The sequence below is a fragment of the Hyalella azteca genome, unplaced genomic scaffold, assembly GCF_000764305.2.
Source record: "Hyalella azteca isolate HAZT.00-mixed unplaced genomic scaffold, Hazt_2.0.2 contig16339, whole genome shotgun sequence".
Taxonomy (NCBI): domain Eukaryota; kingdom Metazoa; phylum Arthropoda; class Malacostraca; order Amphipoda; family Hyalellidae; genus Hyalella; species Hyalella azteca.
In genome coordinates, this window is record NW_025946163.1 from 1,501 (window position 1) to 19,826 (window position 18,326).

At 34.3% G+C, this 18,326-nt stretch overlaps 2 protein-coding genes across 2 annotated transcripts in view; both read left to right on the forward strand.

Moving 5' to 3' along the window:
• Nucleotides 1–290: 290 nt before the first annotated feature.
• LOC108679186 (trafficking protein particle complex subunit 13) lies at nucleotides 291–8,975 on the forward strand. The gene is made up of 10 exons (XM_018167786.2): nucleotides 291–372; nucleotides 1,548–1,716; nucleotides 2,682–2,766; nucleotides 3,720–3,850; nucleotides 4,374–4,491; nucleotides 5,322–5,421; nucleotides 5,844–6,202; nucleotides 6,960–7,063; nucleotides 7,946–8,105; nucleotides 8,823–8,975. The coding sequence occupies exons 1-10, from the start codon at nucleotides 333–335 to the stop codon at nucleotides 8,973–8,975; spliced, it is 1,419 nt and encodes a 472-aa protein (XP_018023275.1). The 5' UTR covers nucleotides 291–332.
• A 3,617-nt stretch (nucleotides 8,976–12,592) lies between these two features.
• LOC108679187 (threonine-rich protein-like) overlaps nucleotides 12,593–18,326 on the forward strand; it is a 5,926-nt gene continuing 192 nt past the window's right edge. Inside the window, exons 1-4 of the mRNA XM_018167787.1 lie at nucleotides 12,593–12,613; nucleotides 13,299–13,327; nucleotides 14,654–14,792; nucleotides 15,440–16,327. Coding sequence (XP_018023276.1) covers nucleotides 12,593–12,613; nucleotides 13,299–13,327; nucleotides 14,654–14,792; nucleotides 15,440–16,327 — 1,077 coding nt within the window. The remainder of the gene's footprint in view (nucleotides 12,614–13,298; nucleotides 13,328–14,653; nucleotides 14,793–15,439; nucleotides 16,328–18,326) is intronic.

Here is an 18,326-nt window from a genome sequence, read left to right on the forward strand (position 1 = left end):
GAGAGGGGGTAGTACAGCACAGCAGTTGCAGGGATTCTGGTAACCTGGTCAGCAAAAATGCATCTACAGTAGAACCTGGTTAGCACAGGCTCTGGTCAGCAATATAAAAAAATTTAGAGTATGATAGAGAATTTTGCTTAAATACCTCTCCCAGCAAATAAAATTTCACTTGTCACAAAATTAATGTATCATTGGGCATCACAAAATAGTATGAATTAGCATCATCAGTCTTTTTTGGGCAGTATTTTTGATAATTATTTGATTGTATAACTTGCTGATTGCAGAGAAAATTTTGTGGAATAATATTCAGTTCCAAAGTATTTATATGAAACATGGAAGTCAAAGAAAAAGAGCACCCACTCACCCTGAAAGGTAAGTTTGTTCTCTGTACAGAAGTTTAAATAAGTCTAAATGGTAACTTATATCCAAACTTAAATCTCAGCAATTAATGATGTTAATATTCTGATGGGAAATTATGTTAATGAAATTCATTGGTTGAACACAGAATTCAAGCCACTATGCAGAGTTTGGCAATTGTGTAGCAAAAATCAGGTTTAAGGCTGAAATTTTCATCAGTATTATTGAGGACTTGTGTCCAGAACTACCAAAAATTCCAGATTTATTGCCCAAATTACATGTAAATAGGTATTCAAAGAGACATGTGTGTGCAACATCTCCTGAAGTCTGAAGACATAGATTTAGTTGCTAAAATGTTACCAAAGGACTTCAGGTATTTGCTATCTCTCTGCATCCTCTAAGATTAAGTTTCCAATAAGGATTTTGTTTCATATTTTATTGGGTTGCCAAAATGTTTATTGATCTTGCCTACATTGGCTAGAGAAAACATGGCTAGGTATTTCACGTTTTTAAAGTGTCTGCTAAATTTATTATAGGATGCCCAGATATCAAATTTAGTTCAAACTACAGAACATATTATCACTAATCTAGAAAGCAAGTCTTTCATTCTTGTTATAGTAAAGGTGTTTTGTTGGCATCATTGTTTCAATCATAAAATTTTGTAGATATACCTATGCCATCTTTTTAGCAAACATATATGTCTATTGCAATTAAAGTAAAATTTATGAACTTTCTGAACTCCTCTTTATGTTCTAGTTAATTACTCAGTATTATCCACTCATTTCCTGTAAACATTTTGATCAAAATTCCTTCTAAGTGCAGTAGTACCGTACGTATACTAATTCTCAATCCAAATCCTTTCTATAAAACAGCACATAGGTACCACCTTATACTATTAGCTAGTAATGTTATTGTAAGATTGTAATGCAATTAATATCTTCCAAAACCTATTATAGCCTATCATTTAGGCATATTTTTGATCACTATTAAGACGCACTGTTGAAACTTATGTAATACATATTATGAACTGTTTAATGGAAAGAAAAAGATCTTTCATCTTAAGTTCATCAACCATTTCCTATATGTCTGTAACATTAAAACTTAGACATTTTTATCAAAATTCATCATCATTGCAAAATTTGATACAGTAATAGGCTATTTGTGTGAATATTTTTTTTTTTTTTGGGCAGTGATGCGTCTGACTCGGCCGTCACTCTTCTCCAGCATCTCGGTGACCTGCGATGCTCGTGACCTGCCAGCCGACCTGCTGAATGCCGACCTGCGGCAGGACATGGCCATTCCCAGCGGCCTGCCATATACCGGCATTGGGCAGGTCCTGCTTCTGCCGCAAAGTTTTGGGTGAATATTTTTGTCGTGTTAACATTTCATTTTTTTTTAATGCATTTTGACGTTTTAACTCAATATAATCATATTTATATATATATATGAATATTTTGTAATTGTCCTTAATTGGACTAATTTCAATAATAAAGGCCTACTGCATCAAATCCTAATTTCAATACTAGTTTGGTCTATATGGACCAAATTAGAGAAGAAGTATATCTAGTTGTATTCTCTAATAGTCCTTTTTTGCATATAGGTAAATTCGTTTTTGATGCGGGCTGAAAGCATTTGTCATTCAATTCTATGAAGTTACTCTATGAATTTTAATGAATGACTGAAGTAATATACAGCATTATGATTTTATATGTTTTTTGTTCAACATTAGTGAATATGATGCATTACATGCTGGGCAAAGTTTCGAACGGCTGAATATAAGTGAACATGTAAAAGTAACTTATTTGAATACATTATTCCTGTGTACATGTTATGAATACTTTTGTTTGTTGTAGCATCAGAAGTATAGGTATTAAAGGGTCACAAAGATGGCATATTTTTGCATTTAAAAATCCAAGCCACACCAAACAACTGGGTGAAGCTGTTGAATATTATCTTGTATATTAATGCAGCAGGAAATGCATGAATTTGATTTATGTATGATGGGAATATTTGTATGATCTGATTCATGTCTGAAAATATGCTACTTGATATGGATATTTTTCAGGATGAACCCACAATTCTATTCTGCTGCCAATATCTGAACTCCAATATATTTTAATAAATAATAATAACTCCAGTACATTCTAATATATACAGTACGTAATAGTAATCCCTATAAATTCTAATATATAACAATAACCTCACTATATTCTAATATATAATAATATCCCCCAGTATATCCTAATATATAATAATATCACCAATATAATCTAATATACCTATGTGCTGGTACCACTGCATCACCCGTAATGTTTGCCCACAAGGAACATATATCTGGGGGAGATGTTCTCGTGCTGCCTGTGTGTGCACAACAGCAGCGTCTCTGCCATCCAGCAAGTCAACATCAAGGTGGGGGATCTTTATCTTCTGTTGATTTATTATCTTCATTTATTACCTAACTTCAAAAAATATCAAATATCAATGTAGGTAGGGTATATATGAATGTCAATACCACCTAGTGGCTAGTGTGGAACACAAGAAATTAAGGTTTATTTTCTTTAACACTTTTTCAATAGCATTTTTCATCCAGCAAGTCAACATCAAGGTCAGGCATCTTTATCTTCTGTTGATTTATTATCAACTTCATTCATTAACTAACTAAAATATCAAATATCAATGTATATATGAATGTCAATGCTACCTAGTGTGGAACGAATGAAATTAAGGTTTATTTTCTTTAATCCCTTTTCAATAGCATTTTTTATTGAAGCTAATAGTATGTGCAACAAGAATATTTTTTATTTGTGAATTTTTTGTGTCTAGTATACCTCAATTTAAAATATTGAAAAATATATTATTGATGTAAAGTAAAAAAATACGCATTATTTTTAGTACAATGTATTGTACTAAATGGGCACTTTAGTACAATAATGGTGGCTACAGCTACATATTGTGTTGTATGTTAATAATACAGCTGTGTGTTTGAAATAATTCTGTGTTGCATTTGATGGAAGTGTGTTGGACTGTATGGTGTACTGGTTTGAATTAATATTGTATTCTGTGTTACATCTGTGTTAGTTTGAATTTATATGGTATTCTGTATTACAGGCTGTGTTGCATCTGTGTTAATTTGAATTAATATTGTATCCTGTATTACAGGCTGTGCTGCATCTGTGTTATTTGAATTAATATTGTATCCTGTATTACAGGCTGTGTTGCAGCTGTGTTGGTTTGAATTAATATTGTATCCTGTATTACAGGCTGTGTTGCAGCTGTGTTAATTTGAATTAATACTGTATCCTGTATTACAGGCTGTGTTGCAGCTGTGTTAATTTGAAATAATACTGTATCCTGTGTTACAGGCTGTGCTGCAGATCGGCAGCGAGAGGGTTGCGCTGCTGGGCGGGGAGACGGAGGTGTTGCTGGAGCTACAGCCTGATGACGTCACCAGTTCAACTATTCAACATGAAGTCAAAGATGTCGGCACGCACATGTTAGTGTTGAATAATGGCAGGTCCATTAGACTGGAGGACAAAGACAGGCACATGTTAGTGTTGAATAATGGCAATTCCATTAGACTGGATGTCCAAGACAGGCACATGTTAGTGTTGAATAATGGCAATTCCATTAGACTGGAGGACAAAGACAGGCACTTTTTAGTGTAAGATTCAAACAAGTGTATTGCTATTTTTATAAAATAGCAATACATTAAATGGAATATGTCAACTATGATTGTTTAATAAAGCTGATATTGAGATGGCAAGCCTCAATACTAGCTTTATTAAAATCATAACAATATTTTTTTGATAAAATAGTAAACACAATACGTTTAATATATCAATTAAAACTTTTAATCAAATAACTTAATTAATTAAATACCTCAATAAAAACTTTTAATCAAATAACTTAATTAATTAAATACCTTAATAAAAACTTGTAATCAAATAACTTATTTAATTAAATAACTTAATAAAAAGTTAATGTTGAAACAACAAATAATTTCAATGCCCCGCCAGCCTGGTGTGTGCGGTGAGCTACCTAGCAGCGTCAGGGGAGACTCTGAGCTTCCGCAAGTTCTACAAGTTCCAAGTGATGAAACCTGTTGACATCCGCACCCGCTTTGTCAACGTACAGGTGCCCTATCATCAATATTTTATCTGTCTTATTATGAATGTTTTATCCCTGTCCTGTCCTAATATTGAACTAGTTTTACTATGTCACAACACGACGTAATGTCGCTCGACTCCAGTGTTCGTTCGCAGTCTCTTTGTTTTATCCAGTATGAACGGATCTCTCTTTTGTTATATAAGTGTAATTGCATTGTAGTCTCTTGAATAATACTTGTGTTATGTTATATTGTGATATTGTCGTGTTGTGTTGATTAGTATTTTACATCGATCATTATTCTTCCAGGTAACTGGGCATTTGTTGAATAAAGCTTTGATTACCCAAGTTTATTTCCTCCCTGATTCCACAACACGTCCTATTATCAATATTTTCATTTCCCTGCTTCTTTGGGTCCTAATTCCACTTTTTCAACATTTAGTTTTGTATTTTTATAAGGACTATATACTAAAAGAATAGACAACATGTTATGCACTCTAATAAAAGAGTCCACCTTTTTGTCTACTGGAGGAAATTTTCTTTACAATTTCCTAAGTTACAAATGGCATTAATGTTGGTTATTATTGTATTTGTATACCAAATATTAAATGTTCCTGCTCCAACTGTAGTATCATACTGAGTCATTTCGGTACAAAGAGCATTATTGATATTCAATAAATCCGTATTTTCAGCATTAAATCTTTGATTACTGAGAGTTAGTATGATTATAAGTAATTTTGGTAAGAATATCATTGGCAACAGTTAATGTATCTATTGCAACTATCAAATATTCGTGCTTAGTATTGTTTTAAGCTGTTCAGGTATGAATATCATTGTTAACAGTTAATATATGGGTGCAGGGAAGCTCGGACGTGCTGGTCGAGGCCGCCGTGGAGAACATCACTTCAGCGCCCATCTGCCTCGAGAGGGTCTCCATGGAGCCCTCTCCGCTGTACCGGGGTGAGGTGGGGTGAGGGTCTCCATGGAGCCCTATCCGCTGTACCGGGGTGAGGTGGGGTGAGGGTCTCCATGGAGCCTCCCCGCTGTACCGGGGTGAGAGTAAAGGGTCTGGGGTGAAGCGCATCATAATTTCAATAAGTAAAATGAAAATCCTGGTTTTTATTATGTGTAAAAATTCAAATATATGAATGAATTAATGTCTAATATCAAGAATAGGAATAACTTTTCAGAATATTTGAAAATCCTGCTTTAATTAAATGTAAAAATTTAAATATATTAATGAATAAATAAACCTAATATCAAGAATAGGAATATCTTTTCAAAAATATCATCCCCAGGCAAACTTTTCACTTGAATTTTCTATTTATCTCCACGTCAGAGTCTGTAGTTGTAATTTTTTATAATATTTTACTTTTTTTCAGTTGTGGCCTTGAACAGCCTACACCAAGACCCCCCTGTGGACCCCTCGAACCCTTTGAACCCCTCAAATCCATTGGACCCTTCGAATCCATCAAAAATTTTGAACCCATCAAATCCTTCTACCCTTTCGAACCCCCCTAACCCCTTGAACCCCCCGAACCCCAGCAACCCGTTGTTTGGACCCCTGAACGTGGTAGCCCCCCATGAGACCCGGCAGTACCTGTACCGCCTGACCCCCTCCGAGGGTCCAACCCTCACCCCCAGCCCTGAGGGCTCAGCGACCCTCGGCAAACTGGACCTTGTCTGGCGGTCCAACCTGGGCGACTCTGGCAGACTACAGACCAGCCAGTTCCAGCGCAGCGTGAGTGTCTGCTAGACTATTTTTTAAATTTATAATATATATTAATAATTATATTAATTATTATGTTTAACTAGGTGGTAATTGTGTGATTTCAGTAATTGATAAACTCGGTAATGCAAACTACAGACCAGCCAGCATGTGTGGTCTGTATATGAATAATTTTTATCTCATTTTATTATTGATTAATCATTGTCATTATATAATTTGTGTATATTTATTCATGTAATACTATCATTCATGTATAATTTTTAGAATTATATTTAAAAATCTCAATTTAATCGTGCATTCCTAGCAATTTTCAGAAAGCAGGACTACTGGCTAGCGTGACTGGTCTTCTTTTGTGTTGTGTTATTTATTTATTAATTAATTATTTCATGTCTATAATAATGTAATTTTATTATAGTGACGTAATCTAATTTGTTATAATCAGTAGGTAAGGCAGACTACAGACAAACTGGTGCATGCAGTCTGATAGTCTGTGCTTTATTTTTTTTAAATAGTCTGTGCTCTATTTTTTTAAAAACTTTTTGGAAAAAAATTTTAATTGGTCTATAATCCTATTAAAAAATTAATGGTCAGTTTTCAGCTAAATGGATAATTATATAATCTAGATTTATGTGAAAAAAGTTTCAAAATTGTTCGTCCACTCGAATAAATAAAGGGATCAAACTGCCATCTGCACGTATCACTGATACGCCTTCAAACTGAGTCAGGTTGACCCACCCATGACCCCGTATTAACCCCCTGCCCCCCCCAGGCTGGCGCCCCCCCAGCGGAGGTGGTGGTGAAGCTGCTCGAGTGTCCGGCCACCGTCACCCTGGAGCAGACCTTCGACGTGGTGCTGGGTGTCTGTAACACGGGGTGGGTGTCTGTAACACGGGGTGGGTGTCTGTAACACGGGGTGGGTGTCTGTAACACACGGGTTGTCTGCTTTACCAATAATATAATCTATTTATTTTAAGTATATCGCCGTATTTTGTGTTTATTCAAATCTCATTATGTATCATTTAATTTGTTGTTTATATATTATTTCGTATTAATTTATTATTATGATTATATCATCAATATTTGCTATTGTTATATTATCAGTACCCTATTATTATAACCTTTGAAAATTAATTAAAAAAATCATTAATAATTAATTAATTAATTAAATTATCATTAATAATTAATAAAATAATTAAATAATCTTTAATAATTAATAATGTTAAGTAAATTCGAATTACTCCTAGAAAAGCAAGGAATTATTTATTTATTTTTTTTTTAATTCAAATGAAAAACGGAATTAATCACTTATTAATTATCATTAATAATTATTTAAAATCCTATTATAATCATTAACAATATTAACCGCTGCCAGGAATTTATTAATAATTAAATTAAAAATAAATAAATAATTAATTTAATTATTAATAATTAAATAATTAATATATTATAATTAAATAAAATGCTATAATCATTATTATCGTCAACAATAATGGCTGTCACCGCGGTCAGCACGAGGACGCTGCGGCTGGAGGCATTAATACCTATTATTATAATTAATTAATACCTATTATTATAACCATTTATGATTAATTAAAACATCAATAATTAATTAATTAACTTTTATTAATTAAATAAATAATTGATAATTAAATAATCATTAATATTTGATTAAATCAATAATAATTAATAATTTAATCCTTAATAATAAAATAAAATCATAGTATAATCATTATTGACAACAATAACCGCGGTCAGGACTCGGACGCTGGCACTGCGGCTGGAGGCGCTGCCGGGCGCTGGCAGTGGCAGTGGCTGTGAGTGGCACTGCGTCGTCTGCCGCCCCCTGCCACCCCTCCTGCCTGGCGCCTGCCACCGTCTCACACTCACTGCACTGCCACTCAGGACTGGCATTCAGGTGACCCCCTCTCTCACCGACCCACCCCCTCTCTCTCTCTCTCACCCACCGTTCCCCTCTCACCCACCGACCCCCTCTAACCCCTCATCCCCCACAGGGGTTGTGTGATCTTGAATTGCTATGCAAGATCTACCCGACCTTTGATGTGAATCCAAAATATCTTGCTATAATAATTATATAATTATTGTCTGTTGTCAATGATACAAAACTGATTTACACTAATTAGTTCCTTTATTTTAGTCAAATCTTCAAGCTTCCCAAAAGTTGACCATCGAATTTATTATTGTCGCTTGCAACGTTGAAATTTTGTCATAGTGAAAATAGATTTCGACTGGATATAAGAGCCAGGAAAACGCGCTGCACTCGAAAATTTTTAGCTTACAAATAAATATTGGGCTACCAAAATATATTTATATATTTTATTTATATAATATATAAATATATAAAATATATTTATATATTTTGGTAGCTCTAACGAATGTGAAATGAATGAATACGAAATATTTTCGGTAGCCCAATATTTACTTGTATATAGTACCAGTATATATTTATATTTTTTATATAAAATATATCCCAAATGAATATGAATGAATATGAAATATTTTTAGTAGCCCAATATTTATTTGTATATATATTTTTTCATGTAAAATATGAAATAGGTATCAAAAATGAATCATATTCTACAAACTGCAGAACTACAATAATTTAACCCCCCAGAGGTTGTGCGGGGTGCGCCTGCGTGACGTGACCGCGCCGTCCGTCTGTCACGAGGTCATAGGGTACGGCCACGTCCTGGTCACGCCTGACTCATCTGAGTCACTTGACTCACTTGCTCTGACTCATCACCTGCAGCAGCTCTGTGTCACTTGACTCATCACCTGCAGCAGCTCTGTGTCACTTGACTCATCACCTGCAGCAGCTCTGTGTCACTTGACTCACTTATTTTGTGTCACTTGACTCATCAATAAGTAAAATAATCTTGATTATATATTAAAGATTATCTTAATGTTATCAGTGCTGATGGTATTTAAGATTACGATAATCTTGATCACGGAAGTAATTAAATTACTTAATACATTATTAAATAATGATTAAAATTAATTCAAATTTATTGTTTTAAATGTGAAGAAAATTTCAAATTTACCTTAAAAAATGTATGGGTCAAATTGTCCAAAAAGATACACACTTTCTCACTCAGTACGTAGCACTGATACGCCCATTCCCTATTACCGGCCCAAACTGTGTCAGGATGACCCACATAATGGCTGAAGTTACAGCACTTTTATAGACAAAGTCTAGCTTATTTCCCTCAGTGTTGGCATTTTCCTGTATGGCCTGTATTAATCTCACCTTTATATCTGTATTAAGATGGCCTGTATTATCTGTATTAACCTCACTTGATTATCTGTATTAAGATGGCCTGAATGTTTCGATGAATCTCCGACGAAAAATATATTATTGATGATTGTTATATTAATGTTATTCAATAAAATTAATAATAGTTAGTACCATGTATACTTTGTGTGGTGGGTTGTTCGGTGTATACGTAACTCATAAAAATATAGACACTGTCCAACTAGCGATGCACATTTTGTCTGCACATTTTGTTTTTTATCTTTAATAATATGTTATTATTAAATAGTAATGATATGTTTAACAATGTGACACATTTGTGAACGATGAACATCGTTCACTAAAATATTCATTGCTTAATTGATACGATCATTCATTCCCATATGCATTTTTGGCTAGATTGTTCTGTTGCGAAGCTGCGCTTGTAACATTTGAGTCAGACCTGTAGCAGTGGGAACCACGTAGGACGAGGTCATGTCTGAGCGGCTGTGAGTCGGGTAGTTAGTCGTGTCCCGCCAGCCCTACAGTGAGGTTCTAGCCTGAACTCACCTCGCTCCGTTGCACTAGAGATCTTGTGCCCTAGCGCTAGTTACTGTGGCTGTGCTCTATATGCTCCATCAAGCAGTGTAATGTCCATCGTGTTTGCTGTACTATTTTATTCAACCTGTTGCTTTTAATTTTTCTTTACTGGAATAAAAGGCAAGTTTTACTTTTGTAACCGAAGTTTTAATGAATGAACATCCCAGTGCAATAAAGTGAACTTTTTACAAGATAGTTGCCGGCGTTTGGCCGTGGAGCTTCATTATCCTGACAAGATTAAAGGTAGCGGCACACGTCCGGTGACACATTCATTTACCTGAATGAAGGCTTCATCGTATCTTTACGCATACAAAATCATCCCACAACTTCGATCTTCGTTTATTATCATTAATAATAACTATTATTATAAACGTCATTAAAATCATTAGTTAATTATTATGCGGATGAAGAGTTTTTAATTTATTATTTTTTTTTGTTGTTTCATGTTATTTATATGTTTGTTTTTATGCTTTTTTCTTGTTTTTTTTTCTGGTCGTGACGCGGCTACGTAGACTCAGGAAAATAAGCAGGTCATATTGTCCAAATATTGACCCACTTTCCTATAGTGACCCACTTTCCTACCCCACCGCACCAGCAAAATATGTATTTTTTGCTGGTATATATATATATATATTTTTTTTCACTCAGAAAAATATATGTGTCATGCTGTCTGTAATGTGGTGCATTACCTTCACGTAGCACTGATACGCATTTTTGCCGGGCCAAACTGGGTCAGGTTGACCCACATAAAGGAAAATATGAATCGCTATTTGTACAAAGTCTCGCTGATTTTTATGAGTGTACGAGGTTCATAACGGAGTCCAATTAAATATTTTAATTACATTTATTTTTATAGAATATTTCATTTGTGTTCAGGCTTGGGTTTTTTATATGTCGTTTTTTTCTTCTTATTTTTTATGCGTGTCACGAATTTTGAATTTTTCTACGAGATTTCTTTGAGTTTAATGCATGTAAATAAAGTATTATTGTGAAATTTCTTTAATAAGATCATTCATATAAATTGTCCAGACGTTGTATATAGTATATTGTATATTATAAATTGAATTATGTCGAGTTTTATTATCCCGTTATTTAATTAACTATTTTACGTATAATGAACCAATATTTCGTTAAGTTATAAAAGGCATTTCCTTCAATACTGTTCATAAATATAAGTTATATTTCTCATAATATCATTTATAGAGGGACTAATTTATTTTAATTTAATCCATTATGATACAGCATTTTTCTATATCGTTAATCAATGGAATCCATTTCTTTTAAATATCGTTCATCAACCACGCTCATATTCTCGTTCATTATTCAAATGAACATTCATGTTTAAATTAATGAAAGTAAATGAAGCATTATTATTATTATTTACAATAATTATCAATTATCGTAAAAAGTAGCATTAGGTTTGCAGTGCTTGAGCCTTGAAGGCAAACCGTGCATCGCTTTTTGAACAAAATTCCTCTAATTTGTTTGAGTGCACTAATGGCAGTGTGACATCGCTTTAGACAACATGATCGTCGATATATAATAATGATTGTATAGACGATATATAGATCGTTTAGACATCATATAGATGGTCTATAGATAATATGATCGTCGATATATAATATAGATCATATATTTACATATATAGATCGGATAGACAATATATAGATGGTCTATAGACAATTTGATCGTCGATATATAATATAGACAATACAGATCGTATAGACAATATATAAATAATATATAGACAATATGCTGGACATGACCCCATCGCTGCATGGCAAGTGGCAGCCGCCGGGACGCCTATAAGTAGGCCCGCAGTGCGCTGCCCCGGGACGTGGAGGGGGGAGGTTGTCGCTACTGCTCAGCATTGTGATGACTGAATTGTTCGCAAACTTAGAAACACTTAGTGGCCATTCATTAATTAAATATTTTGTGTGTAAGAGAGAATCAAATTCGAATGACTGAATTGTTTGCAAGCCTTGAAACACTTAGTGGCCATTTATTAGTTGAATATTTTGTGTGTAAGAGAGAATCAAAAGTATCTTAGATGTTGTTTAGCAAATAGTTACGTACTCAAATTAGAGATAAGTTTGTAACGTATGACCACTTTGTTCATAAGTGGCCACACGTGGTTTATTCCCAGATCCGAACACGACATCTTCGTCACAAATAATACAAATTTGTGTACTGACATTTTTTTACCATAAAAATTTTTTCCGCATACAAATTCCTGTTTTTTTTTCAAAACCGTAATATTTATTGTGAGCAGTTTAATATAAACACACAAAGACATGTTATCCTTATTCCTGACCTTTATTAATTAATTAATTAATTAATTGTATTACTATAGTACCATTAATGGCGAATAATTAATTAAAACTACTCCTAATTACTGACCTTTTTTCAAACTATCCTTATTCCTGGCCGCTGAAGGATAATCCTTATTCATGACAGTAACTAATTAATTAATTATATTATTATACAAATAAATAATTAATTATTGAATTAAAGACATCATTATTCCTGATCACAAAAGGATTAAGATGTCAACAATGCAGCTACAGGTCGCCTTGGTAAGAACAAGTTTACATTTTATTTTTTATTGATTTTAACGTATGAATATTCTCGATTTTGTTTATTTTTAGCGCATTTTCTCGTTTATGGAAAAAATGCACTATTGTGCTCGTCATGTCCGTCTGTCCATCCGTCTGTCCGTCCGTCCGACTGTCTGTCCGTCCGTCCGACTGTCTGTCCGTCCGTCCGTCTGTCCGTCCGTCCGACTGTCTGTCCGTCCGTCCGACTGTCTGTCTGTCTGTCCGTCCGTGACCTCAAGTTTTCGTCGACGAGAAAATGCGCTCTCTGTCACTCACTGCAGTGAGTACTGAGTTATATTTTTTAAGTGCATTGGTCAGATTAGCCTGCAAATTGTAATTTTCCAAAAATAATATATGTAAAACTTTTGAAGAATTGCCATATGCCATTGCAATGCACGAATTACAATATTTAAAAATTAATATTTTAAAAGTAATGTAATATTGTAAAAAATTAGAGATTGAAATTTATGACGTCACAGCAAGAGGTTGGTTGCAGTTACAAAAATTAAATACTGTTGCAGTAGATTGATAGCAGTTAGAATATATTATATTTATATTATATAATTTATTGAAAAGCTTGAGAATGATTCAGTAGTTATAACAGAAGCAGTGAATTAGAAAATTCACTAATTACAAACTTGATATTTTGATACATTTTGCCCAGGTGCTGCTGGTGTTGGTGACAGCAGGGAGGTAACAATTCTTTAGTTAATTAATTAATGTTTTTATTCATATTAATAATTCTCATTTATTAATAATTTTATTAGTGGCTCGTAAATTTCTCAACTGTTTGATAATTTGTTAATATACTGCAATGCATATATAAATAAATTAATAACCTTATTCACTTAATTCCAAGCTCTTTTATTATATGAATATTGACTAAGTCTCTATAATGACTCATCTACTTTATATTAATGAGAAAAAATTCCTTCTGTTTATCTATTAATTAATTAATTAATCAATAATTAACAGGAGAAGACCCCTAAGAGAGGTAGAGAGGTAGTGTTTGTACACACAGATAAATGAATGGTTCATGTTGTCCAAATTGACATACTTTTCGGACGTAGCACTGATATGCCTTTTTGCCGGGTGAAACTGGTTCAGGGCGGCCACTGCACAAGAGCAAGAAATGCATTGCTATTTTGACAATGTACCTGTAATTTTTCTGAGAATATATTCGTTACATAATTCACGCAAAAATTTCAAATTTTCATTTCAAACGAATTTTCTTACGGCTTTTCACACAGTCACACACACATTACAATTTCTAAGCTATACCTTATACATTTAAAACATTCATATTCTCCTGCATTTACACAGTATACTGTGTTCAATACAGCCTTCTATAGCATATCGTTTACAGTCTAATATTACTCTCATATTACGTATTGAAGAAAGAATTAATTTCAAAACAATCTTTATTCAATATTCATACTTGCCGAAGCTATATTCTATCTACTATATTAAAATATAAACAATTTCAAATTCAAATTTCACGCTTGCAGTTGCCCACATTCAATTAATGTCGTACTTCATCAACAATGCACGTTTAAATATAAGTGAAATAGTTTTCAAATTTCATACCGGAAGTTGCCCGCATTTAATATCATATTTCAACGTATAAATAAAGGTAATTTTCAATAAATTTCAATATTATATGTTAACGTTGAAATAGAAGTGAAATAATTTTCAAATTTTATCCCTGCATTTGCCCGCATATCGATGTCGTACTTCATCTACAACATTAAAAAGGGTTAAATAAGTTTCAAATTTCATAGTTGTAGTTGTCCGCATTTCATATCATATTTCAACGTTTAAATAAAGGTATTATAATATTATATTTCAACGTATTCAACGTATAAATAAAGGTAATTTTAATATCATATTTCAACGTTTAAATAAAGGTAATTTCAATATATTTCACGTATTAATAAAGGTAATTTTAATATTATATTTCAACGTATAAATAATGGTAATTTAAAGGTAATTTCATCACAAATTCGCCCCCGGGTGCAGCGGGTTGCCGCCGCTGGACCCTGGGCTGTGCTCCCACGTGCCCTCAGGGGTCACTGAGTACCTCTGCGGCAGCTGCCTGCAGCCCTACATGTGTCAGGGCACCGCCCTCACTGAGCTCCCGCACTGCATCCTCGGCAGCGTGAGTACAACTCGATCAGGATGGTAGGAGTAATTACATTATAACGGGAACTATAAATCTACTGCTACATATGACATCTACATATAAGGTTGGAATATTGTTTATGCGCCAGAACGAATAACGACGATAACACATAGGTCAATTAAGTTAATAAACAAATAACACAGGTCGATTAAGTTCTGGTGCGCGAATTGGAACATTCCGTAGGTTTCTGCCTAAGGCGTTCCGCTCTGGATTTGAAGTGCAGCCCTTAAGCAGCTTGCAGCTCTGGTAGATAATTGGTTAAACCCACTCCTGTCTTACTCTTAAAAGATTACAAAATCGTTAACAGTTAGAAAATAGATTCTGGCTAGTCGCTATTTTCGATCGGGTGGCCAAACAGGCCCAGAATAACTTAGGCCGAGTGTGGCGAGTTCTAAGCAGAATCCTGGGCGTAACTCCTTTTATGTAAGGGTATATTTAAGTTTTTCTGCCTATTTAAAAAAATTTGTAGTGCCACTACTGAAAATTATTTATAATATATGGTTAATATCTGACATTTCAGGCTGGCGCTATCATGGACGGATTTTTCATCTATTGCAGAACTTGTAATATAATTTTCACTATTTGTCGTTGATGAAGGGTTAATAAAGTGGATATATTTGCAGGTTTGTGAAGAAGTGAACCCCAGAGAAGCCACATGCGTGCCCGCCACATTCACCTCGGTGTGTGAGTGCACCACTGACGTCTGCGACGAATACAACTCTACGTACACCGCCAAGTGTGACGCCCGAGGTATATATGACATCGTTCAGTGTACCGCGGTCCATCAGGGATCCGCGTCCTGCGTCAGCGGAACCTGCGTGGACTGCTCGAACCTTGGCATCCGGGACCCAGTGTACGAGGTTGTACCTTCTGAATGTACCATCGGGTACCAATGCACGGACCAGTTCGTTACGGCGTCCACCGACTGTTCCGATGAAGAGTACGTGTCAAAAGAAGGATCGTGTGTACCGGCGCCTCCCCTGCCATGTGCCGACGAAGATTTGTGCTTCGGAATTTGTCCGGACTTGACGAACTGTTCGCGGTATTATTTCTGCGATGTAAATGGAGGACCTCCAGGTGGACCATATGAATGTGACGCCGACCATTTCTTCAACCCCAGGACAGAGTTTTGTGATCTCGGGGATCCTAGTGTGTGCGATCTGTGGACCCAGTGCGACTTCCCGGCTCCTGCTTATACGACCACCAAATCAATAGAAGAGACGACTACGACCTTTGTCGGAACGGATGGTTCAACGGAAGAATCAACGGAAGAAACAACAGAAGAAACAATGGAAGAAACAACGGAAGAACCAACAGAAGAACCAACAGAAGAAACAACGGAAGAATCAACAGAAGAACCAACAGAAGAAACAACGGAAGAACCAACAGAAGAAACAGCAGAAGAAACAACGGAAGAGGAAACATCAACAGAAGACACAGCAACAGAAGAAACATCAAAAGACGACACAGCAACAGAAGAAACAACAGAAGAAACAACATTAGATTCAACAGTATAACCACATAGGAACCAACAGTAGGAACAGAGGAAGAATCAACAATAGGACCAACAGAACAAACAACATAATCAACAGACACATTAAGAGAAGAAATCAAAGGCATTCTACTTCCCCACATACGTATAATAGATGGAGAAGATTAAAAGGGAGTGGGACATTGAATGAAGTTAAAACGTGAATGTTCAGCATTTCTGTTTGGTTGACATAATCATTTAGATTTCATCATAGATGACAAAATGCTTTTTTAAACATAATAGTAGTAGGGCTGAGTTCTATTTCTTTATGTGAAAATATGCACTTTGTTATTTTTAACCTATATGGGAATAGTAAAAATTAGCGCTTTGTTATATATGGGAACAAAAGAAACAAAACAAAATGGGAATAACCGGTGAGAGTATGAAGATTTTCTTTATATACTGACTATTTAACCCCAATTATGTCGATATTCCATGAATAATTGAACTACCAATACCGACACGTGCATGGCTGGGTCACACAAGCGAAATGTTTATTTGATTTCAGCTTCAATTAATTGAGACGAAACGCAAATTCTGCATGTTAACTTTTGCATAAAGGGAAAATAACAAATAACCGTCTCAATTTTTTTTCCCTCTTTGATATTAAATTGAATCATTCATGTGATACCTGATCATGACACAACATGGATTAATGATGACATATCATTGCAATGAATTAATGATGACATATTAACGATGACATGTCATTGTAATGAATTTCTCTTTTAGCCAAATATAAAAATTTTTTGTTGCATTGATTATTATTAAACCTTAAAATTATTCGATTGAACTAACGTCAATGCCGCTTAAGTTGCCACCTCATTCAGATTGCCGCTACGTGTACTTAGGCCGTTATGTGTACTTGGGCCGCTACGTGTACTTAATTAGGCCGCTACGTGTACTTAGGCCGCTACGTGTACTTGGGCCGCTACGTGTACTTATAGGCCGCTACGTGTACTTAGGCCGCTACGTCTACTTAGGCCGCTACGTGTACTAATAGGCCGCTACGTGTACTAATAGGCCGCTACGTGTACTTAGGCCGCTACATGTACCTAAGCTGATTGTGATAGTTTAGCCCCAGTTTATCACTGAGGGAACATGTGCTAAGATATCGAAGATAACAGCCACGCTTCTCTCCCACACTGTTATCTATTGGCATCATGTTACTGGAACACTATAGTAATAATTATAATGTTACTATAATGTTAACCTTATTTCCATCAGCAATCTACATAATGCGTGGTAGTTATTTATCATCGGCTACCATCATTTTAAAATAGTGAATCTCCCACCATTATTTATTGGCTCAACCTTATCACTATCCCGGTGATGTGCATTATCTCCTTGTTTAATTAGCATTAAAATTATCTTATATTTTATTGTTATTAAAATATTATATAGAAATATATTAATATCTTTTATCATATTATTATTCTTCCTGTATAATTATCAATGATAGTATGTTATATTATTAATTTATACTATAGTAATATTTTAACATCAATTATTATATTAATTAGTTTTATATTATAACTATATATTAATTATATCACATCTTTAAAAATAAGATGGTTATAAATTAATGTTGAATTTCATATGAACTTCCTTAGAAGTGCCCTACACGACCTGTTGCCACCTGCGCCAGGTTATCAAACATATTCTAACTAATCAATGACTATGAATATATATAATAATATATATTTTTTAGTCCTTCTCATATCTCATGTTGCTAAATTCCTAACCACAGAAGATATACTCAGAGTACTGAGCGAGACTTCGTCCAAATATCGATGCGCTTTTTTTCTTTGTGCTTATCATCATTACTTAATATAAAATAATATAATATAATATAATATAATATAATATAATATAATATAATATCATATAATATAATATAATATAATATAATATAATATAATATAATATAATATAATATAATATAATATAATATAATATAATATAATATAATATAATAT